The sequence below is a fragment of the Fusarium pseudograminearum genome, chromosome 3 (genome assembly GCF_000303195.2).
Source record: "Fusarium pseudograminearum CS3096 chromosome 3, whole genome shotgun sequence".
In the NCBI taxonomy this organism is placed as follows: domain Eukaryota; kingdom Fungi; phylum Ascomycota; class Sordariomycetes; order Hypocreales; family Nectriaceae; genus Fusarium; species Fusarium pseudograminearum.
In genome coordinates, this window is record NC_031953.1 from 3,634,998 (window position 1) to 3,658,799 (window position 23,802).

General features: G+C 48.9%; 15 protein-coding genes across 15 annotated transcripts; 4 read left to right on the top strand and 11 right to left on the bottom strand.

Moving 5' to 3' along the window:
- Positions 1 to 89: 89 nt before the first annotated feature.
- Positions 90 to 2,008, bottom strand: FPSE_05786 (uncharacterized protein; the record flags this gene model as incomplete). The annotated part of the gene is made up of 2 exons (XM_009258904.1): positions 90 to 1,705; positions 1,750 to 2,008. The coding sequence occupies 2 exons, from the start codon at positions 2,006 to 2,008 to the stop codon at positions 90 to 92; spliced, it is 1,875 nt and encodes a 624-aa protein (XP_009257179.1).
- Positions 2,009 to 3,060: 1,052 nt separating this feature from the next.
- Positions 3,061 to 3,885, bottom strand: FPSE_05785 (uncharacterized protein; the record flags this gene model as incomplete). The annotated part of the gene is made up of 1 exon (XM_009258903.1): positions 3,061 to 3,885. The coding sequence occupies one exon, from the start codon at positions 3,883 to 3,885 to the stop codon at positions 3,061 to 3,063; it is 825 nt and encodes a 274-aa protein (XP_009257178.1).
- A 342-nt stretch (positions 3,886 to 4,227) lies between these two features.
- On the bottom strand, positions 4,228 to 6,638 carry FPSE_05784 (uncharacterized protein; the record flags this gene model as incomplete). Its single annotated transcript, XM_009258902.1, has 4 exons — positions 4,228 to 4,320; positions 4,380 to 6,433; positions 6,482 to 6,568; positions 6,617 to 6,638. 4 exons carry the CDS (start codon positions 6,636 to 6,638, stop codon positions 4,228 to 4,230), a joined length of 2,256 nt encoding a protein of 751 aa, XP_009257177.1.
- A 386-nt stretch (positions 6,639 to 7,024) lies between these two features.
- On the top strand, positions 7,025 to 7,690 carry FPSE_05783 (uncharacterized protein; the record flags this gene model as incomplete). The annotated part of the gene is made up of 1 exon (XM_009258901.1): positions 7,025 to 7,690. One exon carries the CDS (start codon positions 7,025 to 7,027, stop codon positions 7,688 to 7,690), a length of 666 nt encoding a protein of 221 aa, XP_009257176.1.
- A 91-nt stretch (positions 7,691 to 7,781) lies between these two features.
- On the bottom strand, positions 7,782 to 10,052 carry FPSE_05782 (uncharacterized protein; the record flags this gene model as incomplete). Its single annotated transcript, XM_009258900.1, has 2 exons — positions 7,782 to 9,695; positions 9,747 to 10,052. 2 exons carry the CDS (start codon positions 10,050 to 10,052, stop codon positions 7,782 to 7,784), a joined length of 2,220 nt encoding a protein of 739 aa, XP_009257175.1.
- Positions 10,053 to 10,193: 141 nt separating this feature from the next.
- FPSE_05781 (uncharacterized protein) lies at positions 10,194 to 10,823 on the bottom strand (the record flags this gene model as incomplete). Its single annotated transcript, XM_009258899.1, has 1 exon — positions 10,194 to 10,823. One exon carries the CDS (start codon positions 10,821 to 10,823, stop codon positions 10,194 to 10,196), a length of 630 nt encoding a protein of 209 aa, XP_009257174.1.
- Positions 10,824 to 11,604: 781 nt separating this feature from the next.
- FPSE_05780 (uncharacterized protein) lies at positions 11,605 to 12,156 on the bottom strand (the record flags this gene model as incomplete). The annotated part of the gene is made up of 1 exon (XM_009258898.1): positions 11,605 to 12,156. One exon carries the CDS (start codon positions 12,154 to 12,156, stop codon positions 11,605 to 11,607), a length of 552 nt encoding a protein of 183 aa, XP_009257173.1.
- Positions 12,157 to 12,884: 728 nt separating this feature from the next.
- On the bottom strand, positions 12,885 to 13,187 carry FPSE_05779 (uncharacterized protein; the record flags this gene model as incomplete). The annotated part of the gene is made up of 1 exon (XM_009258897.1): positions 12,885 to 13,187. The coding sequence occupies one exon, from the start codon at positions 13,185 to 13,187 to the stop codon at positions 12,885 to 12,887; it is 303 nt and encodes a 100-aa protein (XP_009257172.1).
- A 796-nt stretch (positions 13,188 to 13,983) lies between these two features.
- Positions 13,984 to 14,406, top strand: FPSE_05778 (uncharacterized protein; the record flags this gene model as incomplete). The annotated part of the gene is made up of 1 exon (XM_009258896.1): positions 13,984 to 14,406. The coding sequence occupies one exon, from the start codon at positions 13,984 to 13,986 to the stop codon at positions 14,404 to 14,406; it is 423 nt and encodes a 140-aa protein (XP_009257171.1).
- Positions 14,407 to 14,915: 509 nt separating this feature from the next.
- FPSE_05777 (uncharacterized protein) lies at positions 14,916 to 15,395 on the bottom strand (the record flags this gene model as incomplete). The annotated part of the gene is made up of 1 exon (XM_009258895.1): positions 14,916 to 15,395. One exon carries the CDS (start codon positions 15,393 to 15,395, stop codon positions 14,916 to 14,918), a length of 480 nt encoding a protein of 159 aa, XP_009257170.1.
- Positions 15,396 to 16,677: 1,282 nt separating this feature from the next.
- Positions 16,678 to 17,357, top strand: FPSE_05776 (uncharacterized protein; the record flags this gene model as incomplete). The annotated part of the gene is made up of 2 exons (XM_009258894.1): positions 16,678 to 16,743; positions 16,800 to 17,357. 2 exons carry the CDS (start codon positions 16,678 to 16,680, stop codon positions 17,355 to 17,357), a joined length of 624 nt encoding a protein of 207 aa, XP_009257169.1.
- Positions 17,358 to 17,735: 378 nt separating this feature from the next.
- Positions 17,736 to 18,514, top strand: FPSE_05775 (uncharacterized protein; the record flags this gene model as incomplete). Its single annotated transcript, XM_009258893.1, has 2 exons — positions 17,736 to 18,435; positions 18,486 to 18,514. 2 exons carry the CDS (start codon positions 17,736 to 17,738, stop codon positions 18,512 to 18,514), a joined length of 729 nt encoding a protein of 242 aa, XP_009257168.1.
- Positions 18,515 to 19,402: 888 nt separating this feature from the next.
- On the bottom strand, positions 19,403 to 20,470 carry FPSE_05774 (uncharacterized protein; the record flags this gene model as incomplete). Its single annotated transcript, XM_009258892.1, has 1 exon — positions 19,403 to 20,470. The coding sequence occupies one exon, from the start codon at positions 20,468 to 20,470 to the stop codon at positions 19,403 to 19,405; it is 1,068 nt and encodes a 355-aa protein (XP_009257167.1).
- Positions 20,471 to 20,835: 365 nt separating this feature from the next.
- FPSE_05773 (uncharacterized protein) lies at positions 20,836 to 23,040 on the bottom strand (the record flags this gene model as incomplete). The annotated part of the gene is made up of 1 exon (XM_009258891.1): positions 20,836 to 23,040. The coding sequence occupies one exon, from the start codon at positions 23,038 to 23,040 to the stop codon at positions 20,836 to 20,838; it is 2,205 nt and encodes a 734-aa protein (XP_009257166.1).
- Positions 23,041 to 23,322: 282 nt separating this feature from the next.
- FPSE_05772 (uncharacterized protein) lies at positions 23,323 to 23,669 on the bottom strand (the record flags this gene model as incomplete). Its single annotated transcript, XM_009258890.1, has 1 exon — positions 23,323 to 23,669. A coding segment is annotated over one exon (347 nt), but the record flags the coding sequence as incomplete, so codon positions are not given.
- Positions 23,670 to 23,802: the final 133 nt, after the last annotated feature.

A 23,802-nucleotide genomic window follows, 5' to 3' on the forward strand; every position in this document is an offset into this window, starting at 1 on the left:
CATGGAATCTCAACTTATACCAAACTCCAAAAAATAAACAAATAAAATATTAATTGACTACTATATGTTACGTCCTCATTATAAACTGATTAATCGTGTAATCTGTCATCCTTCTTCTTTTTCACCCAAATCTCACCAACCGGATCACCAGGATCAGCTACACATTCCCAATCACCAATACCGTGTTTCGCAGGGGCTCTTCTAACACCCCGACCACCACCTCCGATGATAAGATTTCCAGGGCGATATTTCTCGTCCATCTTCATTCGGCGAATGACACTTCCATGTACTCGAACGGCATCGGGAACATCTCGGACTTCACCACCTGGGAGAGGCCAACGAATTGGCTTCCATGATCCGTCGGGTTGAAGATCCATTCTGCGGAAGGGCATGTACTCCATGATCTTCCAAGCCGTGACAGCTATAGTGCCCAAGCCTTGTCCGTACTCTAGTGAGTCGTGGATTCGAGCTGTGCAAGCGCCGTGCATAACACCGTGAAACCTGTCTTTAGGATCGTCCTCCTTTTCGTCCATGGGCATATCTGGTGCATGGCCTGGGCCTCCGCTGCCACTCGAAACTCGAAGATCAGGAATGGGAGGTCTTCCTGTAGCAACTTCCCAGTCGTTCTTGACACAGCATCCCATCTCAGCAACTTTCTGGTTATCAAATGGAAGCCCTGCTTTCTGCGCCTCTCTCACAATCCACGCAAGAGGGATGTGACTTGTGCTCTTGCTACCTTCGTGTATCTCCCAACCTCCACCGACATCGGCGTGTCCTCCCGAGAACCAGACCTCGTCGATATCCTGAGCCTCATCATCGTCGATGTTGTTGATTTCGGAAAGTGCCAGTCCAGAAAGGTTGGAGAAGGTCTCTGGATCTCCAGCGTGGCTTGGTCTTCGACATGACCTGGAACGAGCTCGATACGGGGCAAATTCTCCTCCCTTCTTTTGCCCGCTTCGCTTATCGTTGGGCGAGAGATGGTTTCCCGTTCTCCCTCGCTCCTCATGCCCGTGAAATTCTTCACGAATGTCGTTCATGGCTTTGTGAAAGTGGGAATGCTTGTCCTCGTTCTTCGCTGGTCGGCCTTGGTACATGAGATCCTGGCGAAACTTGGCTCGTCGCTCGTCAATGCTGACGGCGTGACGAATCACTCTAGCGCTACTTCGTGCAGTATAGGGAAACTTGCTGCGCTGCATCCAGGCTGTCTCAAAGCTGGGTACTGAGTTGACGGTGTCGAACAACCCGAGAAAACGAATGCGGCCAACAGGACGAGAGAATGTCTCTCGGAAGCCCTTCATGAACCGGAACATTTCTTCTCTCTTTTGTTTTATCCTTTCGGTCTTCTTGTCGGGCTCTTTCTTACAGTCTTCTTCGTCATCTTCTGGCACTTGTTCACGGCCTTGCCATTGAGCAAACGCTTTCCAAGCAAACTTGACCATTTCTTCGTTGCCGTGCGACAAGAGTCCGATGTAATCGAGCATTTCGGCCAAGAAGCGAGCGATGTACGCTCCTCGACTGAAACCAAACATGTAGATCTCATCGCCGGGGTTGTAAAATCGCATCAGGAATCGATAGCCTCCTACAACATGCTGATCAAAGGAGGAGCCGATGGCTGAGTCCTTGGCTTTTTGGTACCAAGAGTTGATGCGAGCCTTGATACCGGTATGGGTAAGTGACCCGGAAATTACATACGTGCCAATGCCAGCTTCATTTTGTTAGTCAGGAACTACAGCCCAACAGCGAACTTACGTTGGTAGTAGTGGTACTGGTCGTCCGCTTCACGATCTAGCATTCGAAAGATCTTGAGAATGTTACTGTCGCTATCATCGCCGTGAAATTTGTTGCCGGTTCCGTCGAAGCAAAGAATAAGTTTCCGAGGCTTTCGCCCTGGTTCAATATTCGCAACTACAGGCCCCATTGGAGTTTGCGGTCTGCTTTGGAAATCATGAGTTGATGGGTCTTTTATCGACTCGGTTGCCGAGTTTGGGGCAAGGTGTGTGTAATTCATGGTTGCACGACCCCAGGGTTACTGGTGACACTCAGTTGGAGGATATGGCATCGCACAAGAAAGAACAAAAAGTAGTGGTGGTCGGGGAGCAGCCATGTTTATGTAGACATGATAGCATGGCTGGTCACTAGTCTTTGGGTTGTCTTAGATCTCATCGAGCTACCACCGCAATTACGGTTCAGTTCAGAGCTGATCGACAAAGCTGCACGTCGTTCAAAACCACATCATTCCGGCCTTTTCTCCGCAGACTGCCGTCCTACTAGAGCGGGATGCGATGGTAACTCAAGTTGGATAAGAGTGTCTTGGATGGCTGTACCAGGGGACAGGTCCTGGGTGTTTACAGGCTGACTATTTGTTATCCTGCGTCGATCTTTGTCATGGCGATGCTCTCTAGAGCGCCCGCTTGGCTCTGACTGGTTCACAATCTCAGCCCCAAGACATTGAGGAGCTATCGTCGAACCAAGACGGACTTTTAGCCGTACCAGAACTCCACTGGTTAATCCTTGCATCTGGAGGGTCGAATTCACCAACCAGAATTCGCTGATCGTCATCAACTACCGGCAACAGTGGAATTGGACTTTCCACTATCGCGCTCTTGCAGACAAGGCTTATTACCTGCGTCCAGCTGAAAATCCCTTTTGGGTCATTGGCTAGTCGATCTATCAGTTTGTGGCTGCTGGAGAGGTTCTCTTTGCTGATCGATATCCCTCTTTTCATGGACCTGGTACCCTTGGAAAGCCTGGGCGTATGCCAATCGGAGGTAAGCTTATGCGGACGCTACTATGGTATCATCCACTACAAGGGCCGTCCCTAGAGACGGGTAATGCAAAAGCTCTCTTTCTTCTGTGCGCCAGCAAACTGACTCATTGCTTCAATGGACGGTTAAGACATTGTACGCCTCCGACGTTGGTGGCATTTACGAATGCACAATTTTCCGGTTAGAAAATGCCAGGTCTCACTGCATCGAAACATTGTCCATCATTATTATCCGCACATGATTCATTGTGGTCGCTGCTCAACATAACTACTCTGTACCCCTTCACACCTTGCACCTACAGCTTGCTGTTCTTCCAGACAGCGCTCCTCTTCTCGACAAAACTCAAGACACCCTCCTTCATGTTGTCACCGCCTTCCATTGTCTTATATACCCCATGCTCAATCCTGTTGGTGCTGTCCTTGGGCCCTTCTGCTTCCCACCCACCCAGCAACCCCTCGCGCGACACGATAACCGAATCGGGGGAATTGTTAGACATTTCCACCGCCCATCTCAGCGCCTCGGAGACAACATCCTCCAGCTTGACAACCTTGTTCACAACACCCCAGCTTAGGAACTGCTCTGCGGTGTACATGCGTCCCAGCAGTGCAATCTCGGATGCTCGTTGACGTCCCACGGTACGAATCAGTCGTGGCAGCGCGCCGGCGATGGCTACGACGCCGCGCTTCACTTCGGGCAGGCCAAACTTGGCTGTTTCGCTTGCGATGACCATGTCGAGGTTGAGTATCATTTCCATTCCACCACCTAGGCAGAGACCATTGACTGCCGCGATGACGGGCTTCTTGCCTCGCCGGTTACTCAGACCTCCGAAACCGTTGTCTGCCCATTTGTCCAGGTTGGTCGTGCTGCTTTCGCTGTTCTTGACGTTCCATTCTTTCAAGTCTGCTCCCGCACAGAATGCTCGGCCAGTGCCTGTGATGACGGCGCATCGTAGTGAGGGCTCGTTGTCGTACCATTTCCAGAGACGATCAAGATCAAAGCTCATCTGTCGCGGCATCGCATTGAGATGCTCCGGCCGATTGAGCCTAACAAGAAGAATATGAGGCTCGGGGTATGAGAGGACCACATTGGGAACCTCTGGGGGTGTAAGTGTCTTTGTCATGATTGTGATATTGTGAATTGATATTATTGTAAACTGTTGTAATGGTTCAAATGAATTACAGACTTGAAGCTCTTTATGAGATGAAGCTCCAAGTGCTCAGTGTGGGGAACCTCGGCACCTCGGTCCTCTCCAACAAAGGTAACGCCCCAGACGATCGATCACCCCTCACGATGCTCAGTACAGACAGACATGGGTTTCAGACAAGGATTCAAGGTTGAATGGTTTTATTCCCACAGCTCGCAAACGCCTCTCACCTCCCTCTCCATTCTTTCAGTGGTATTAAGAAACTTAAATTAATAATGATACATGTTTTTTCGTTCAACCCTTTCTCTCGAAACCTGCTTATGCGGGGAGACCTCGTTTCTCGCTTTCTGTGAAGAAGATGACCATACGCCAGAGCTTCTTGACGAGATCCTCTGCTTCGTCGTCGAGGGCCTATAACAGTTAGTTAGTAATTCGTCATATAGTAGGTTCAAAGGGAAGGGAATACGTACGCCTTCTAGCTCTTCTACTAGAGCGGCTGCTGTGCCATGAGCGCGGAGGTGCTCCTCCACTGCTTCGACAAGCATCTCCTCCTGGACACCAAGATACTCGACAATCTTCTTCTCAACAAACGGACGTAGCTTATCCTTAATGACAGAACCGTCCATGTAATCCCACTTGACGGACCACCCCCAAAGACCATCCTTGTCCGATGGAATTTCCTGGGCAAGGGATCGCACTGCTTGCGAGATCTCCTCCTCCGTCATATGTGCCGTTGCGGAAGAAGGCTCGAATTGGATGGGAATTAGCTGTCGCTTGGTAGAAGAATCAGCCTCTTCATCGTCCAAGAGACCTTCAACCTCCGCAATGGTGCGCCGTTGAGGAGCTGCCCTGGATGCCTGGGCCTTCTGAGCCGCGGCTCCGAGGGACAGCTTAAATGGCTGCGGTGCGGTGGCGGCGGGAGCTTGTCGCTCCTCCTCCAATTCTTCAGCTTGCTTGTCGAGGAACGAGTCGGCCATACCGCGTGCACGCTCCATCTCGACCTTTTCGCGACGCTGTTCGTCGTGCTCTGCTCTCCTGTCGGCTTCGTCTTGTGCCTCTTCATCTGCTCGGTCGGCTGCCCTCTTACGAGCCCAGACACTGTGATCGCGATAGTATTGGTGAGTCTTACGACCTGCTTCTTTCTCATCGTCCCAGGCCTTTTCTCTCTCTAGCTGCTCTTCCTTTCTTCTTTCAAATGACTCGGCATCTTGACGTTCTCGCTCGCGCTCTCGATCTATTGCTGCCTGCCTTGATCGTTCTCTGTTAGACCATTTTCTCTCGGCCTCGAGATACGCTTTGTCATCTTCCTCGTCCTTCTTGGACTTGTATCGTCGGTAAAGCTCCTCATCGCTTGCGTCTGTGTCGTCGTCCTCTTGGTGGATGGAAAGGTCTGTGTTGGAAATGCCACCATTTACAAAGGCAACCCGGTTCTGTCCATTTTGTCCCTTAGGACCCGACGGAGCATTTGCGATGCTACCTCTTGGGCCAAGAGGAATGTTGTTGGTGCTAGCTGGTGGTGATTCAAGTCGAGATGTTCGTGATGGCCCGTTTCGTCGTCGCTCCATCTCTTCCATCTCTTCTTCCTTTCGCAGACGCTCCAAATCTCGCTGGGTACTCCTCTCGCGAAACGCAGCGATCTCTTGCGCAACGACTTCTCGCATCTCAGCGGGGATATCCGCAAGTTCGTCCTCTTGCGCCAAAGGAATATTAACCACTTCGACGTTCTCGCCAGACTCCGTGTTGCCCATTGTGATATCTTCGCTAGAAATGTTGGTCTTTGGGTAGAAAAGATCGCGAACGGCGTGCTTTAGTGCTGCCCTCGCGGCTTCAAGCTTCTCAATCCCAATGGAATCGTCTTGGGCGTCTTCGTAAGATTCGAGATACTTAAGCGAACTCTCGTCGACCGTCACTTGAAGCTTTGTCTTTTCAATACCCTCGTATGTGTCGTCCTTGGGTCCATCAACGGATACCGGTTGGCGCTTGACAGGAACGTCGATTTGTTCCTCGTGAAGTAGCTTGACTGCGGAGCTCAGTGACCATGGATCGTCAAATAGAGCGAAACCAAACTTAACGCCTTTGTGGTCATCTGTGACACTCACTGCGGAATCCCACTTCCGCAGCTTTCCAACAGCACCCAACAGCCGTTGAATACCGTCATCGCCGCCAACGCCTTCAGAAATCTGGTGTATAAAGATCGTTCGGAGCTTCTCTTCGTTCGTAGGGGGAACAAGCACTTGGGGCGCTTCCCTTGCTCCTCGATCGCGATCCATTCCTCTTTCCATGCCGAGTCCAGGTCGTCCACCATTAGGACCAGGCATGTCGCGACCGCCTGTAGGCGCACCGGCTTTCCCTTGCTGAGAGGTACCGAGTCGAATCACGGGGGCGTTGAAGTTTATGTTGGGCATATTGGCAGGCGCTTGGAAGCTGGGTGGAAGGCCGCTTGGACGATTAGCTTGCTGGGCGCTAGACTGCTGGACACCTGGAGGCGCCATTCCCGGAGCAGAAGACATGCCTGGAGGAGGTCCTGCGAACATGTTAGATGGGTAATAGGGTTGATTTTGATCATACGCACCTAGACCAGGTGGAGGAGCCATTCCTGGGGGAGCATTGTTTGATCCAGGATAACCTCCATAGGCAGGAGGCGCACCATAGGGATTGTCTGCGAAAGTTAGTACTGCATGATGGAGCCTGGGGCGAGGAAACATACTGCCATAAGGATTATATGCCATATTGGCGCACCGTCACTACTAAGATTCTGATATATCAATTTCCGTTGAGTAATGGTAAGATTAATACCACGACGCGAAATAGTTTCGTTATGGTGTTTTGCGCAATCTGGATTCGCGCAAACGTGATGAAGCGTCCAGGCACGAGGCTGAAGATGTTCTTCAAGGTGGGGCCGATACAATCCACAATTTACCGCCTTATCGCACCAACATTTTTCCGGGTTATCGCGACTTTTCTGCTTCATCGGAGGTCTCGTTCAACAGCTCAATTGACGATAGCCAATTGGGTGATTACGTTGGTGTCCGTAAAATGTAAGTGAAGCTATCTTGATGCAATTGTTCGAGAGTTGACGCCATCCAGGGCTGCTTCACTGAGAACTGGCAGCGCAATGCTGTCAAGGATAGCTACGCCATCGACATGTCTCGCCAGAAGGACATTCACCACATCTCTCGCCTTCCGAACAGGCCCCAAGATCACTACAGAGGAGGAATCCTCACCGGCTGTCAATCCTCTTGCCCGGTCTGATCCTTTCGTTAGCGATCCCTCTGCTGAGGCCCGATCTGAAGCTGTTGGCGAGGCCGCTCCCGAAACACGACCGAACCCTCTTATCGGCAGTTTCCCTCCTGCCCCTCCTCGCGATGTTCCCGAGACGGCCGAATCAAAGACCAGCAACCACACCTACGATGCCACCAAACCCTACACACTGGATATTGCCCAGATCATCGCCAACAAGGCCAGCGCATTCGGCAATGAACAAGCTTCAGACCCTATAGCCCGTCCCCAAATCCGTGCTAAGCCCGTTACCGGTCGCACAGTCTTTGTCAAGGAGTTTATAACCAAGACCAGCGGTCCTACTCCTATGATGGCCCTCAAGATCCTCAACAGAATTGTACGAGAGGACCAAGTCAAGAACAAATACCACAGCCAAAAGTTCCACGAGCGAAAGGGTCTAAAGAGAAAGAGGCTTGCAAGTCAGAGATGGCGAGCGCGATTCAAGCACGGATTCAAGGCGACAGTCAGCAGGGTTATGGAGCTCAAGAAGCAGGGATGGTAGATGTTCCGAGTCTAAAATATCGGCAAAAGCATCGTTGTATTATAGATGTGAGCATGTAAAGTATGATTAACAAGGGACTTGGTTATCGTGATTACACATAGTCGTCGTCCCACTCCCTGGTTGGACTCGGTACCGGGCTGGCCTTGATCTTGGGTCGTGATCTAAACACCGCCTCCATATCCTCCTGCGCCATCAACTCATCTGTAATGACAGTCGTATCCTCCTCGACCTTGGGAAAGTAGTAACTGGCCTCCTTTTTGGGTGGTACCTTTGGTTTCTTCAACGAACGTCGTCTTTCCATCTGTGCCTTTTGTCTCGCCTTATCGAAACCAGCCATGCTCTTCTGAGTTCGAGCAAGGAGATCAAATTCTTCTTCGGGGAGTGTCGGACTGGGGTCCTCTGCAGGAACAGGTTCTGTGGGTGGTGGAGTGAGTTCCAGATCATCGGGTTCTGGATCATCAAGTGATTCACGGGCCATTGTCAGACGTGTCCGCTCAGCAAGCGAAAGTGTGTGTCGTTTTCTTGGCCGTTTAACAGGCGATGGTGAGGCCATGTCCATAGACTCAAGGATGTGATCTGCCATCTCTTGTGTCGGAGATAGCCGTGTGGGCATCTGCTCTGGTGACTCTTGACGTGGCAGAGGCGAGAGTGGCGGGGATGGTTGGGGGGATATATGAGGTGAAAGCTGGGGTGAAACGTCATACTCAGGTCGTGGAGATGCTGCGGCTGGCTCGTCCTCTGGCTCAGGGGAGCTGGTTCGCTCGACCGACGAAGCACGAAGGATGCGCGCCTCGTCTTGGGATGGCTTACGAAGGCTTCTAGCACTTGAAGAGACCGAAGCAAAAGAGTCGCTGGTATGAGAAAGCTTTGGTCGTACTGGGAATCGCTTTGCCAAGTCCAGCTTCGACTTGAACGTCTTGATGGGAGATTCAGGGAATCCGTCTTCGTCTTCCAATTCACTGATAGCTTCTTCCTCTTCCTCCTCAGGCTCGCAGACTGGCATGCTGATCACTGGTGCGTTTTGGGAGGCAGGACGCTGTAAAAAGTCAAGAACTGACGACTTTTGCGGTTTCGCGCTTTGGAGCTCCAATTCCAGGTTGCGTACAAGGTCATCGTACTCGTTCAAAAGTTTCGGTTTTCCAAATACCGCCTTCTTTGGGCTGACTTTGCCGAGAAGCAACGCTTCGTGAGCGCCGAATCCAAAGTCAATGCCGCTGCCCTTCTCCTTTCGCTGGACCTTTGTCGGAGATGGACCGGGTTGGTCGGCGGACATTTCATTGCGAAACCTTTGCCACTTCTGGAGTCTTTCTCTCTGTACGCGCACTCGACTATCGAGTTGTTCCAAGAGGCCAGTGCTGTGCTCTTCAAGTTCGTCGAGTCGGCCTTGCTGTACCCGTCGCCAAACACGATCGAAGGGCATTCCAAGAAGGGCATCCTTTTTCACGCTGGCATCTCCATAGAGCAGAGTCTCCATCCATCGTTCGTTGCCGGACCAGTTGTTTCGGAGTGTACGCCACATCTCGCGTCTAGCATCATCAGATATGGTCGTGCCCCCTTGGAGAGCATCTAGTGCTTCTCTCCTCCTGGCAACGCCCTTTTCCTTGACCGTTAATAAATCGGCAAAGTCGTGGAACCTTGAGCTAGCTGCCGCCTTGCTATTTAATATGCGACTGATGGCAACCCTGTGCGCCAAAACCATGGTGGTGAGGTCTGTATTATCGCTCTTGTATCCTCGATCCTCGACGGCCATATCAAGTGCAAGAGCTTTGTATTCACTGCCTGATGCTACCTCTTGGGCAATAACATGCTTGAGAACAGCAGATGAAAACGCAGCAAGAACATCTTCCAGTCTTTCTCCTCGACATTCGTCCAGCATGGTCTTTCGCACGATGGCATCCCTTCCAAGCACTCCATTCTTCTTGGCTGCTTCGAGAGCTCTTAACAAGGCGGCACGGAGGTTGACGGATTGAGTTTGATCGAGAGGAGGAAAGAACGGTTTAAGTTTCTGATGTGGGTTAGCGTGTTTCTGTTGAGAGTAGGCGATCGATCACCTTACTTTTTTTGTTTCTTCGGGATCCCATAATGAGAAGAGGTGAAACAGAGCCCATTCCACACAATGGACTCTCTTCTTTAGACCCTGCGCGCTTGTGCCGTCTGTCGCAAAGGTCTCGGCACAAATGGCAGGCCAGTCTTGAAGTTGATCGAGATCAAGAAGATTGAGGTTGGTCAGAAAGATTGATAGAGCAGAAGGCCCATGATGAGCATGAGTAGCTGATGCAGGTGGTGCATGATTCGCAGTTTTAGTGGTAAAACCAGCCACTAAACGGGCAGATCTTGTTCGCGGAGGCTGTACAGCAGCCATAGCGACATGTTTGATGATTGATTGAAGTTGAGTTTATGTTGAACGGTTGAATGTACTGTCGGTAAGTAAACTGAAAAGGCGGAGTGGAAATAAGGCTGGTACAGAGTAAACAAATCGGAAGTTGGTGGGGGGCAGCTTTGATCAACGGCTTGTGGGGCCGGCGGTGCCTACCCTGTAGACATGCTCGATACATTTGCGTGTTGGAATATCAGCAACTGGTATACACAGGATATGGCGCAGCTCTAAAGGAACTGTCATAATCATAGTCTCGCAGCCTGCTCCTAGCCCATGGGTTGGACATGATGTCAAGGGAGGATGTATAATGTGCGGGTGAGGCGAGTAGGCACCGACGGTCCTGTCGCAAACCCATACAGGTTTCCCATCGAAGTGGTAGTGAAGCGTTGGGATGATCGACGAAGTCAGGTCTTCTTGCTTGAACCACACTTGTTCAGCGATCCAGTCATGCTTACAATTACCTGAAGGTATGACAACCTGGCTGCCATACATCTCAATCAGCAGAACCATAAAGACAAGATCCTCCCTCGCAATCTGAGCCCGTAACAGTGGCGTCGTAGGATGTTTTTCTTCAGTCTGATCTTGTAGTTGTTGCGTTGCAGGACGTTTCGCAATTTTATTTTCCAGACTAGCAAATTCATTTTCAAGACCAGCAAATTCTGCCTTGATTCTATTGCTCACACTCGTGATCAACGCTCGACCGTAATCCCTGTCCCGCTGTCCTTGTTCACGATAATCGAGAAACGTGGACTCCATGATTGTGATGGCGTTGAGTAAGTTTGTCTTCAATATTGATTTGCGGATGGGTCGTCAAGTATACGTATAAGAGTTGGAGGAACTGGTGCATGTGGAAGAGAAGCAATGTGGACTTTCAAGTTTAGTCTGAGACAAATTCATATAAGTGAGTAAGATGGGGTAGGAAATATTTAACAGTGCTTGGATATGATGCGTACCTTTACCTTCCATACCTACCTTAGTAGCTAGGTATCTACCTAGGTAGGTATCTAGGTAGTACCTTCTAGGTGCAACACCGTCTTTATTGTGCATACTAAGGAGGCAACACCGTGCAACTTGGTATTTCTATTGTTTCTACCTTCCATAGGTAATACCAAGGAAACAGCAAGCAGGGTAGGTAGGTGGTAGGTTCAGTCAGGATATCAGAAAGATTGATTGCCACAAGCATAAGCATATGGGAACAAATTACTAGGTCAGCATCACCTGGACGAGCGGTATAGGATATATATACCTGACCTATGCCTTCCTCATTACGCATTCACGTTTCTGAGCATCATTATGCTTTGAAATTCAGACTTGCTGCTTGTTATCGAACATCACTGTCAAAATTCCGATCTCGGTAGGCATTAAAGTAAAAAAGCACGAGTTTCAAAAATCAACATTCTATTGCAGCAGAGTTAACCTCCTAAATATCCCCAAGTAACTCTTGGGTGACTAGAACTGGAAACAAAAACGCCCCCGAAACAAACTTATCCTTGTCAGAACACACGCCCTCACCATCGTACCGATACCCATCTCGACTCTACGGAGTCTCCTCCCCCTCAGCCATGTCCTGATCCCCAATCACCCCGTCAAGCTTGGTGGCAAATCTCAACATACGGATCTCGCTCTGAGCAAGTCGAAGATCCTGCTGAGCCTGCTCCTTCTCCTTGAGATACTGCTCCACCTTGATGGCAGAGTTTTCGGTGATGAACGTAGACGTGCTCCCCTCTAGTGACTCGCATCTCTTAACAAGATCAAGAACCTTCTTGTTAGCACTCCTCTTCTGACGGACGAGCTCACGAACCATGGCCCATGTGGGACGAGTGCGTCTCCCATTTCCATTAAACTTTTGGGCTTCGCTGTTGGAGAGGGTTGGAACGAGATCAGACGGACCGACTCTGTCGACCAGGGCATCTCTAGCCTGGTATAGGCGTTCGATATCATCGTCGATCGCACGGATACGAGCGAGGTCGCTGGCATTGCGCAGGGCCTCTGATTGCTGCTGGAACTGTGTTTCCTGAGTGGTTTGATCCTCACGAGCATATGGGTTGCATCGGCAAGACAACCCGCCTGCGGTACGTAATTGAGGCATCTTGAACGAAATCTTGATGATTTTGTAGGTCGAGTTAGAGTAGTTGAGCTTGCTGGAAATTGATAACTTGTGAAGTTACTGGAGTATTTCTTGTGAAGATGATGAAACATTAGCAAATAATTAGATTCGGTGCTGCTCTACTTATAATTGAGATGTAATAGCTAACGCCAAATATCATGCATGTTCTGACTCCAAGGACAATCGTGTTCTGACCATTATACTGTCCATTGTACGCAAGGCCGAACTTGACAACAAAGAGACAACGGAGCACCAGCTCAGGCTGTTCTAGGATTTGACCTTTTTGGAGAAGAAGGACAAATAAAAACTGTGTCGGAACAAGGGAAATAAGGCAGGCCGTTCGTATTGAGACTTTGAATACGGAGAACAAAAAATGGCCAAATAGCAGACAAAGACACTCTAACATGGCCAGAACACCGACATGTTCAAGAAGTTATGATTGGTATTTTTTGACCGGTTTCTAATGTCAGACAGAAGATTACTTGATAATAGAATAAAACATCCAAAATGATGAATGAAGTACTCATTCGATCTAAAAAGAGATATGAGCTTAACAGTAACATCCAAAATGATAGATTGGTGATGTACTAGATATCCTCTATCCTCAACCCTGCTCTATATCCCAGTATAATCCCCAAGATATCTTCCACCAGCCCTAGGAGATTTCAGCTTAGTCGCAAATGGGATCCGAATCAGACATACATACAGATTCATCTCTTCCGAAGATGGATCATCTGCAACCGAAGACCTAGTTCCGCACGCTTGGCCTCCACGTCATCCTCACGTCCATCGATCAATCCCTTGGCGTGCGTGAGCATGTCGTCGACCAATTCTTTGATCTGGTTGTACTTGGCTTTCCAGAGATGCCTTTTGGTATTGGTTACGTCGAGTTCTGCCTTGAGGATCTCGATCCTTTCGTTTGCAACTCTGAGACGGGTGATAGTGGTTTGGTGAGTGCGATCGTATGGCGTAGCGCGGGTACGCTGGCTGCGTTGAGTGGCGTGCTTGGGCATTGTGATGTTTTGATGTTGTAGGTTGTGTGAAGAGTGTTGATGAGACAGAATAGCTACTGAGAGGAGAATGTATTTATAGGCTGGAGACGGGGTTTAGGCAGAAAGGGGTCTCTTTCATCATCCTGCTTCAAACGTATAGGAATGCCTTTGTATAAAATGTATGCATTTACTTCTTTCAGTCATTATTGAAACTTGGTAAAGGGGTCCTCTTGGTGCTGCTGGCACGTCAGCCTAGAGAGTGGCTTCAAAGGTAGATCTATGTAGAAAGGGACCCTCAAGAAAGTCCTCAAGTTACCTTTGATCTACCAAATGATGCATCACTTATCACGTTCATAGTTCTTTATCTTGTATCCACCACAGTCACTCCGTCACATACATTGCTGCCTGGCAGGAATTGTGTAATATTCCTTTGTTTTCCACACCGAATTGTGACAGTGACAGTGACAGTGACGTGCAGCTGGCAAAGAACTGTCGGAAATATCATTTCTAAGGACCCTGGCAAGGTGAATTCCGTCATTTCTATTTACTTTCATCTGAAGTTGCCAAATCCTTTCATTCTCGTCCCAGGGTACTCCCCTCGCCATCGATCGCCCCCTCTTACCTGTAGTCATTCATGATGTCTACAAAGCGAACGCGAGACGAAACGATGGCTGCACTGCGACAGGAATTCGAAAATGAGGCTAAAAGGCCAAGGAAAGTCAAAGGCGAGGCTAGGGATGCCCCCGATGAGGCAAGTCTAGACCATGCGAATATTGTTTCGCAGTAGTGTCAGTTGACTGACCGAGCATAGTCGGACATGGGCGACACCAAGCTTTCCATCTCTACTCTTCTTCGACAGCAGCGGCAGCAGGCCCTTGATACTCTCAATCGTATTGAGCCTCAGCAGAAGCAGATGGAGCTTTCCCGCGAGAAGGAGATGGAGGACCTGAAGCGTGAGAATCAACGCCTTTGCTCAGAGAACCAGACACTCCAATACCAAATCGACTGCTCTCGCTCTGAAAGCGCCAAAGTCACTACAGCAGTCGCGCCTCAATCAGCTGTGCCTGCCGCCATGACCCAGACCGCATCTAACATGATGTCTCGAGAATTCCAACAGATCGCCAAGTATGCTCTGGACTTTGACATCACCGGTGTCACTACCAGTGAAATTGGAGTCCTTTGCCAGGTACTGCACACGAAGCCTTGTCGTGATAATCTGAAGCGCTTCATGCAAGCCTAGGTCTGCGTTGCCACGACACATCCCCACTGCCTGAGGAAGATTGGCAACGGCAGCATGGGAGCGTCGCTCTTGGCAAGGCCAGCTGAGGCCAAATGTCCTTGGTGCCAACGTTTCAGATTTAATTGTGTTTGGATCGTCAGGAAGATGGGCCAGTGGATTATTGGAAGCGGCACGCCTACCTAATGCTCTTGTGAGAGGGAGATGTCACTGCTACAGTAATGTATACCTGGGTAGTGACAGTTGCATACGGGATTCGGTTGTGACCGATGGATGGGACATTCTGCAACTTCAGCAATGATAGAGGGGATATCTGAGTACCTGGTCAGCAAGTGAAAGAATAACTTGTCACATGGGCTGAAGTGTTTACCTGTACGAATAGAAGATGTCACGAAATATGGAGGATGGCTGCTCAATTGCCGAATAGGTTAATAAAGAGCAAGCCAAATGAAGTATACCGACCAAACAGGATTCTTTCGTAACTAAACTACATACTTCTAAAATTTCCGCCCTCATTGACCTAGTCTGCGTAATGAATTCATTCTTGCGCTCCAGGACGTGTTCATCCTGTTGTTCTGCATCATCAGATCACGAATTTCCTGATCCTTTTTGTCGAGTTTCTCCTTCAAAGCCATTCTCGTCACATCCCATAACCCTTCTCTCTCCATATGGTTTCTCTCAAGCTTTCTAATCCTGACGATTGCTTCATGGAAAGTCCTAGGGTAGACTGTTTCGTGTTGAACGGGCATGAAGTCCTTATACTTCATGTCTCGCCCGTCACTTGTCGGTAACATCTCGTGTAGCTTGGCATCTCCTGCTACTCGCAGATCCTGGCTTTCCTTGTAGATGCCATTCACAGTTTCGTAGATACCCTGATTGTGTAGGCGAGTCATCGTGTCAGTCGTATGAGGGCTAAGCTGTGGTTGGTAACCGGTTATAGGTTTGTGTCTTTTGCGAGCGGCAACATCGTCGCTGAGACGCCGTTTTGTCATTTTGGATGATGTCTTCGGTTACGTAGAGGTTGCGGTAGGTTGTGGTAGGTCGAGGTTGTGATGCAGATTAATCGTACGGGCGAGTGACCTCTTATATAGGCTCAATATCAGATGTAAACTGTTGTTTGACGAATGGTCTTTGATGCAAGACACGTAGGGTTACGAAATAAGAATTATCCAGTTAGTCTTGGGTCGTGCATAACGTTTATCCAAGTGACTGAAAGGAAGTAATAGAAAATACTATTCTTTCATGTCCTTCTTTTTTTTAGTTGGAGGTAATTTGTTAGGAGCAACGCTAAGGGTCATTTTCTACGGCTACATGCATACTGTTGTCCTGCTAGGCGACATCACAAAGAGGTAGTTTATGAATATGGAGAGAAAGGGATTCATTGAACAACATTTGATAATTGGGTAGCCTTTCATAATATGACCCGTTGCCCGCATCAGCTAGAGCGACACACTGCAACAGCCCAGTTACCGATAGCAGTCTCTTCTAGGCAGAAGAAACATCCCGACTCTTCCTGGTCTGCAAAGGTGGCCAGGTTTGAGCGTCTGTATCCAGACAAGAGCGCATGGTAGATGACGTGGATGGACTCCGGACGGAATGTATGGAGGTTGCTGGTGTCAAACCCCAACTCTGTCAAATGTTTGGCGATGACGCTTTCCTGGTGATCGCGGGAGTTAGACTGGAAGGATTCGTGCCCAAAAGTCTTGCAGTCATCTGCCATTGCTCCATACTAAATTGTTTTATTTCTGCTTCGAGGCACAGTATGGCGGTCTAAACACTCCAATTCGTACGTGAAACATTCGATACCCGACTGTTTGACAAGTCAACTATGTGAGGAAGCGTTTGGTCTTGATGCAGGACTTACATCATATGGTATATAGACCCATTCCGAAGGCGAATTGCAGAAGATTCAATGCTGGGTGCCTGCGCGCTATGTTTGGTCGGCTTTGCCTTATCCGTGGCATCTTTTCTTGTAGGACCGCCCTGGTTGCCATCGTTTGTCAATTGTAGTGACTATCAATATCTTTGTTCGAAATCCATTCACTATCAGCCTGATGGTATTATTGTTCTGGGTCAGTTGTTATCAGGCGAGTGGCAAACACATAGGGACTTGAGGCAATCCATATGATATTATGAGTCCATCCAGGCTATATATGCACCAAGAGTGATACAATACCTTTATTAACCGCTGAGATATTATCGTATTTTATATGATGCACCTGGTCGCTTTTCCCTGTTGAACATCTATCACTTGCAACAATCGCCATAACCAAGATGGACTCCGATATGGATAGCAGCGACAATAATACAATTAAAAATGAGCTAAGCCAAAGTCAAAATGTAACTCGAATTTAGAACACCTATAGGTTTTGAATAATGTTGCTAATTGTCTATAGCCCGGGCACGCTAGCTGTGCTTCCGCCGACAACATGTCTCAAGACCTCGCCGACGCTCACATTATTATTGCCCGTCTGGACGAGAAGTACCATGATTTAGAGGAAAGGATGGAAAGGCATATAATAAGTCTCAGGGGAGAGATAAAAAACCTGAAACTTGAACATTCCCAATGTGCCGACGTTGCAAGTCTGGTAAACGACTTGAAAGAACGGGTAGGTCGATTGTCGACCGAAAGCACAACCAACGACGTCCTCATGAAGAACTACAAGCTTCATATCATGATATCAGAACTACAGGATGAGATGCAAGAGAAAAAGAAAGACATGAGTAAACTCACCGAGGAGAACCGGGAATTACACCAAGTCATGGATCAGCAGCGCATCGAGATTGACAATCTTGAGCGAGAACTCGAAGACGTTCAAGATGAGAACTTTGGTTTGACGCATGCGCAGGATGACATGTCTCATAGAATCCAAGAACTCTCGAAGGAGAATGATCGATTGGAAAAGGAAATTGTTGAGGAGAAGAGGAAATCGCAGCATCTTCAAAGCACTTGAGCTACCAAGGCTGCCCTTCAAGTGGCCAAATAACAATTTTCTTTTTTTATATATTATTCAGGCAGTACGTTAGATCTGGGAACAATGATCTAAAAGCAGGAGGAGACAGTCCGTTCGTTGAGATAAATACCTAAGGCTGATACCTTACGCGCCCCTAATTCAAAAATCGTCCCAAGTTGGTAGGCATCAATCAGTAAGGAAGGAGCAAGCCCGCTCCTGCCATCCATGATTCACAGAGCCGCACCAAAGCCTCTAGGCATCCAAGCGCGCGATTCTTCCCCGTGCCAAAATTAACCAACTTCCCCCTCACTTCTATTTTCTTCCTTTACCCTCAAGCACCTTACACTCTACAGTCAATCTCTCCGCAAAGACAGTACAATGCCAAAGGCGCTTCCAAATCGGAGGTCTAGTTATCGAACTAGACCATACAGTAATTGGAGTGTGACTTACAGCCCGCCGCATCAACAAACATCCTTCGACCCCTACATCGATACAAAGGATGAAACCCAGAATTCCGAAATCGTGCAGCCCGCTACTCAAGTTGGGGAATGTGCCCCTGACGAGATCACGAAGCCCGCTCAAAACGTCGCCCACCAGGAGAATCATACCACTGATCCCGCTGACAACGTCAATACTTGGGCTAACCAGCCGCCCCGTGGCCCCCGTTACGGGCCCTGGAGACGCCCCTACTACGATAGCTATCGACCCCCCCGCGACATAACCCTGGTGGACAGTATGGTCCTCCAGTCTGTCGGTCGTGCCGGAAGTCGTGCCCCTCCGGGACTTGCTATTCACAGCAACAGCCGTGGTGGTGGTATTCAGTGCGATGTTTTCACCAAGGTGCCCAGCACCTCAAAGACCATCGCCTTCCGCGTGGAGAGTGAAGAAACTCTCATCCAAGCCTACCGCCAGGTCAAATCAATGAACCCCTCTGCCTCTGTTGGCGGGATCATGTTCAGTGTGGCGCCGAAAGCTGACTCTCCCTTCACTGAGATCGATAATGTCCGCTGGGGATCCCTCACTGGGCGTCGTAGCTTCAGTTCCAGGTTTACAACTGCCGCAGCACGATCTTTTCGAAGTAAGTTGGCTTTTATTTTACCCGGGTTGGCAGTCACTGATTGTCCATAGATGGAAGATCCTGGACCTTCGATGTTTGAGGCCCCGTGTACACTATGATGTATGAAACGATAAAATGGGTGAAGATACGTCGGATTTAGAAGTGGATCAAGTCATTGTTTTGGGATTACGAGCTGTCGGGTCAACGCTCATGGGAAGAATCAAATTATGGTCATCCGAGCATGTATATTCCGGGTTCATCGACACATCTAGACGTGTATGCTCGAAGGATAATATGACTGACCTCTTGTTAACTAAGAAATGCTGCCGCCTGTCTCTCTGACTCTCAGACGTACCATCTCCAACACATCCTGTCATGAACGATATTTTTAGTCTCATCATTTTACATATTCATGGTAAATAACTAAAGTGTTGCAAAATATGAGATCATAAACCGCCCGAACCTGATTCTCCTTGTAGGACTTTGTCATTGACGAGTGGTGCCCTGGTGGTGAGTCAACGGATGAAGTCAAATCGACCTCCGAGTTTGTGGGGCTCTGCTTCCGGATGCAACGCTGTCTCGGTAGACGCTGATCCACAATGACCGGCATCGCCATTTTAGCCTCAGCGCATCAAATCATTCCATGAAGCTGGAACTATAAGAGACGAAATTGGTATATCATTATGTTACGTAGATCAGACCACTTAGGCTATTAGCATATATACTCTGAAATATGGAGGTGCCTCCAGTTGCAAAAGAATGACAAGGCCACTGTAGAGGCCAAGGGGACCGGAAGAAGTCAATATATAAACCCTGTCTACTTGCTATGTGACGCTCTCTGTGATGAATATGGACACTCCAGATCCTTGAGTCTTTTTCCATGTCCACCTAACGCAACACCTCTCCTCAACACAGCACGACTTATCAACATGTCCCTTTCTGCTTCCCATGACCGGACACGGTTCCTCGCTTCATCCCACGCATGCGCTTAGTGGTAGGGAGTATATGCACCCCAAGGGGAAAAGGTGCGCAATCTGTTTCCGGAAGCCGTCTCTACAGCCTCGACCAAAATATTGCAGTACGGGCCATTGACCTTGCAGTACTTTGCGGACGGCAACAATTGTTCAGAAGCGCCGCTGCCCTTAGCTGCAACCTCGTGAATACAAAAGCACTTGTTCTTGGTTCCTTTTTTGAGAAATGAAGTCAAGTTCTTCTTGCCGGTGCGCTTGGCCATGTAGCGTTTGAGTTGCTCGATCGCTTCCTTTGAGTGACTGTTGTCGTCCAAGAGTAGCAGACCCGGAACTATATTCTCGGCCGCAGTGTCGTCGTTGGTAATCTCCAAATCCGCAATTTCTTCCGCCTTGATGGAGTTGTTGCGAGTTATACGTACTGGCTGAGCAGGTGTATGAGCCGGAGGAGGAACGGAAGCAGGTGCAGAGAGGTTCTTTAGTTTATTTTCCCTGCGCGTTCGTTTCTTCATTTCACGCTTTTGCTCACGCTTTTGCTTACGTCTCTCCATCTTTGCCTGGTGCATTTCACGCCTATTCTGTGCCTGTATCTTTTTTGGCTCCGCATCTGCAATGATTTGCGGCGGCTCAGAGCCCTTGATTTGGCTTCGTTCGAGTGTTTGGATTCGGTTGGCGTTGGCAATTTTGTCTTGAAGGAGCTTTTCGGTGGTTTTCTTCTGTTCGTCGATGCTTCCCTGGAGCCTTGTCTCTTTTTCGTATGATCCTGCCGATCGGTCAAAATTGGACTGCTCCTGGATTCGGGCAGCTAGATCCTGGGCAGTGTAGGAGAGCTGCGTTCGAAGATCCGAGACGTCTCTTCTCAACTGGCTATTGTGTGCCCAGAGATGTCTGTTTTGGCTAGTAATTTCGCGTTGCTTCTCATTCAAGATCCCGATATCTTGCTGCATACGGAAAATCGTAAGTCTGAAATCGTCAAGGGGACGTGACAGCTCAAATGCATCCTGAGTATCTGGATGACGTTCGCAAGAATTATCATTGGGGGCATTTGACGGAAGGCCCCGTGGAATGGAAGGAGAAGAGCCGGGCATCCTTTGTTCTGGGGGCCTGTAGCGACGATGATGATGTGAGGGAAGAAAAAGGGAGTTGGATGTAGGAAGCTGTGATTGAAGGAGGGGCGGGGACTGCCTAGATAATAATGACCTACATGCAGATGAGCTGTAGATTACTTATATGATAATAATTAGGCATCGCGATTTACAGCACCTCTCCTAGTAATTGAGAGGAGTTTAGCGTAGCTTTAGGAGAGTATTTTAATAAATTCATAAGTTTATTCATGAAGACTCCTCATTTTAACAAATCATGCTCGGAACAGAGATAAACAACCATTGATCTTACAATCATAATGAACATCCTGTTGATGCAAATCTTCCATTTTTACCGTCAATCCTTTTCTTCACATTCTTTTATACCTTTGTTCCAAATGCCAGGCTCTTGGGCCGGCCGGCCGCTGTGGCTGCGAAGCCAGATATCGTTGCGGATGATGATGAGCGCCTCGACGGTCGTCGGCACTATCTCGTCTATCATAACGATGATCTCGGCTCCGTCCATGAAACTTTCGTCTCTTTGCGTATTCACCAGCTTCATCTCTATCTCTTTGGTAATCCCTCTTGCGAATTCGACTTGGTGCCGTCATCGGCTCCTTGTGCCTGCTTGAAGCTCGAGGGTCCCGTGTTGGCGTTGATACCTCATCGCCGGTATTTCGCCTGCCAGTATTTCCCTTACCAGTACGCCTTTCGGAGAGTTCGTCTACATTGCGAAAGCCGCCTTTAGGGTCATCCTTGTGGCCATTATCGTAGAATCTAGCAGGGTTTCGGTAGGGGTCCCTGGTTCGTGGTGGTGGGAGTGTCATAACAGCTTCTGGCGCTCTCGGTTTGGTAGGTACATGTGTGGGCGTGGAAAAGGATAGCGGCAGCTTGTCAAAGTCTTTATCCAAACCAAAGTCATTTGTAGAATGCTGTGTTGGGATCTCTGGAGGTTTCGGGGGCTCACTCTGAGCAGGAGCCCCTGAACGTTGATCAATTCTTACCAAGGATTTTGGGTATTTGTGCAGATGATGATGATCATCATCATCATCATTGTGGGTGGAAGTGAGGACTTTGATTTCTTCCCGTATCTCACCGTCTTCAAGTTCTGATGGCGAGCGGCTACGACGGTGATCCTGTAAAGGATCTCCATCAGCCTTCTGGGGTGGTTCGTTTGCTTCAGAAGCAGTCGTTTCTCCACCATCGACTGATGGGATAGGGCTGCACGGGATCGGATTCATGTCGAGTTCCCCGGCTTCTTCAATATCTAGGTCCACTCCGTTGGCTCGATCGTTGGGTGCGACAGTGATGGTGGTCAGCAGAATCTCGTTATAATCGGGCATTCTTCGACGTTGTAAGTTGATCCATGATATCTTGTACGCATCCGAAAGGCCAGGCAGTCCCACAGGATAATCGCCAGGTCGTTTGCTAGCGGAATAGACTAGAAAGTATGTTTCGCACGTCATGTTGGCAGTGTAACGGTCGAGGCTATCCAGAGCTTCGATGATGACAGTCAGATCTCGGGTTTTGACGGGGGCGAAGCTGTCGGCAGATTCTCTTTTCATTGTCTTGGAATAGTCCACAATCCGAGACATCAGTTGCGCATGCCTGGACACGATTCGACCGTCGTCCTTTCGCTTCTGCTGATAGTTTTCGAAGCGCTTTACCAAGGACTCTTGAATATCTGATGGGAGAAAGTTGACGCAGACGTCGTCCAGTAATTGCTGCTCCAATTCTGTGAAGCCGTGACCATCATCGACCCTACAGATCACAGCCCATCTGATGAGGATAGGAATGAAGCGATGATCGTTCTCGTTAGTGAATAGAGGATGAGCCATGATTCGTGTGAGCTTTCTGCAAAATTCGTGTGACCAGAGTGGATTGCGTTTCATTTGTCCGTGATGATCAAAGCATTCGTTGGTGCTATTTTCGAACTCCATGTGTCGATACATCGAGATTAATGCGGGAGGATCAATGCCGAAGAGTTGCAGTGACATTTTCCACGCCGTCAACAGACTGTGAGCCCCCTTGGAGTAATGCTCCATAGCTGCCCTTTCCAAGCTATGTTCCCAAAGATCGTTTAATTGGTCCTCCTTGGCTTGATTCCAAACACCAGTACGTCGAGGAGCGGGAGAAGAAGATACTTGACGACGGGATTCGAGACTTCTTTTGGTGGTTGGGCCCTTTTCACGGATCAGTTGGGTCATATGCCGAACTCCCTTTCGATACGCTTGCCGCTGCTCGGAGATGACCTTGGATTCGTACTTTTCGGTGTCGGAGGTATCGCCCTCCCATTCACTGCCATTGTCGTCGACGTCTTTGAACTCATTTTTGTCATCTTCGCTGCTGTCGCTGATGTCGATTGCATTCCATGGAAGAAAGACGGTTCTGTTTCGGAGTCCTATACCTTGAGAGGATGGCATCATTGCCTTGGCTTTGTTCTTGGACCCTAGCGGCCTTCCAGGCTTCCTCCTTTTGCCTATTCCAGGACTTCGAAGTTGAGTGCCTGGGCTTTGGCCAAGAGTATGGACAGTAGAATCAACAGAGGGGTTATGTGGCTCGTCTTCGGCGTTCATTATCGGCGCATTTGTAAATTCTTGGAGAGAAAAAGAAAATGTTTTACTGGTTTTGATATTGTTTTTTGCTGACTCAAGATCAAGGCCGGTAGGTACCCGTGTTGGATGAAGACCAACAAACAACGAAACCAACCATCCATTCACTGAACGGGCCCCGCGCAAGCCAAGGCCGCCTGAAAGAAAAAGGGAGAACAAAGAAATTTTGTCATTAGCAATAATTAATCACATTCTATTCGGTTCCATTAATTCTGCAACTAACTGTAGCTAGTAGGCTCTGGCTTCCTAGTCGTCGTCGTCATGGTATTTGATGATTATGCTCCTGGGTCTTTCCTGTGCGAGGAGCCTGTCCAAAGCCTCCAATGAGCTGAATGGCCCTTCAATATAGGCAGCCCAGATGTTTGCGTCGGTTATCAACTTGCCGGCAAAGTTCTTCTTCACTTTCTCGTCATTCTCCTCTGAAGTGTTTTCCACTCGCATGTTCTTTATGTCCTTTATGTCACCCAGATTGACCGTGACAGATTCGACCACCGTGAGCGGACACCTGGTTGGAGGCTGTGGGAGGAAGATGGTAGGCTGTGCATTCGGGCGATGCTGATTGCCCTGCTGGTATTCCCGTGTGTAGGGTCTTGCTGGGGGCCATTGAGGTGGTATGTCTGGATTTAGCTGTGCTAGACTTCGCTGTCCTGGGAACGGGTATCCTGGGTTTGGCTGTCCTGGGATCGACTGTCCTGGGATCGACTGTCCTGGGATCGACTGTCCTGG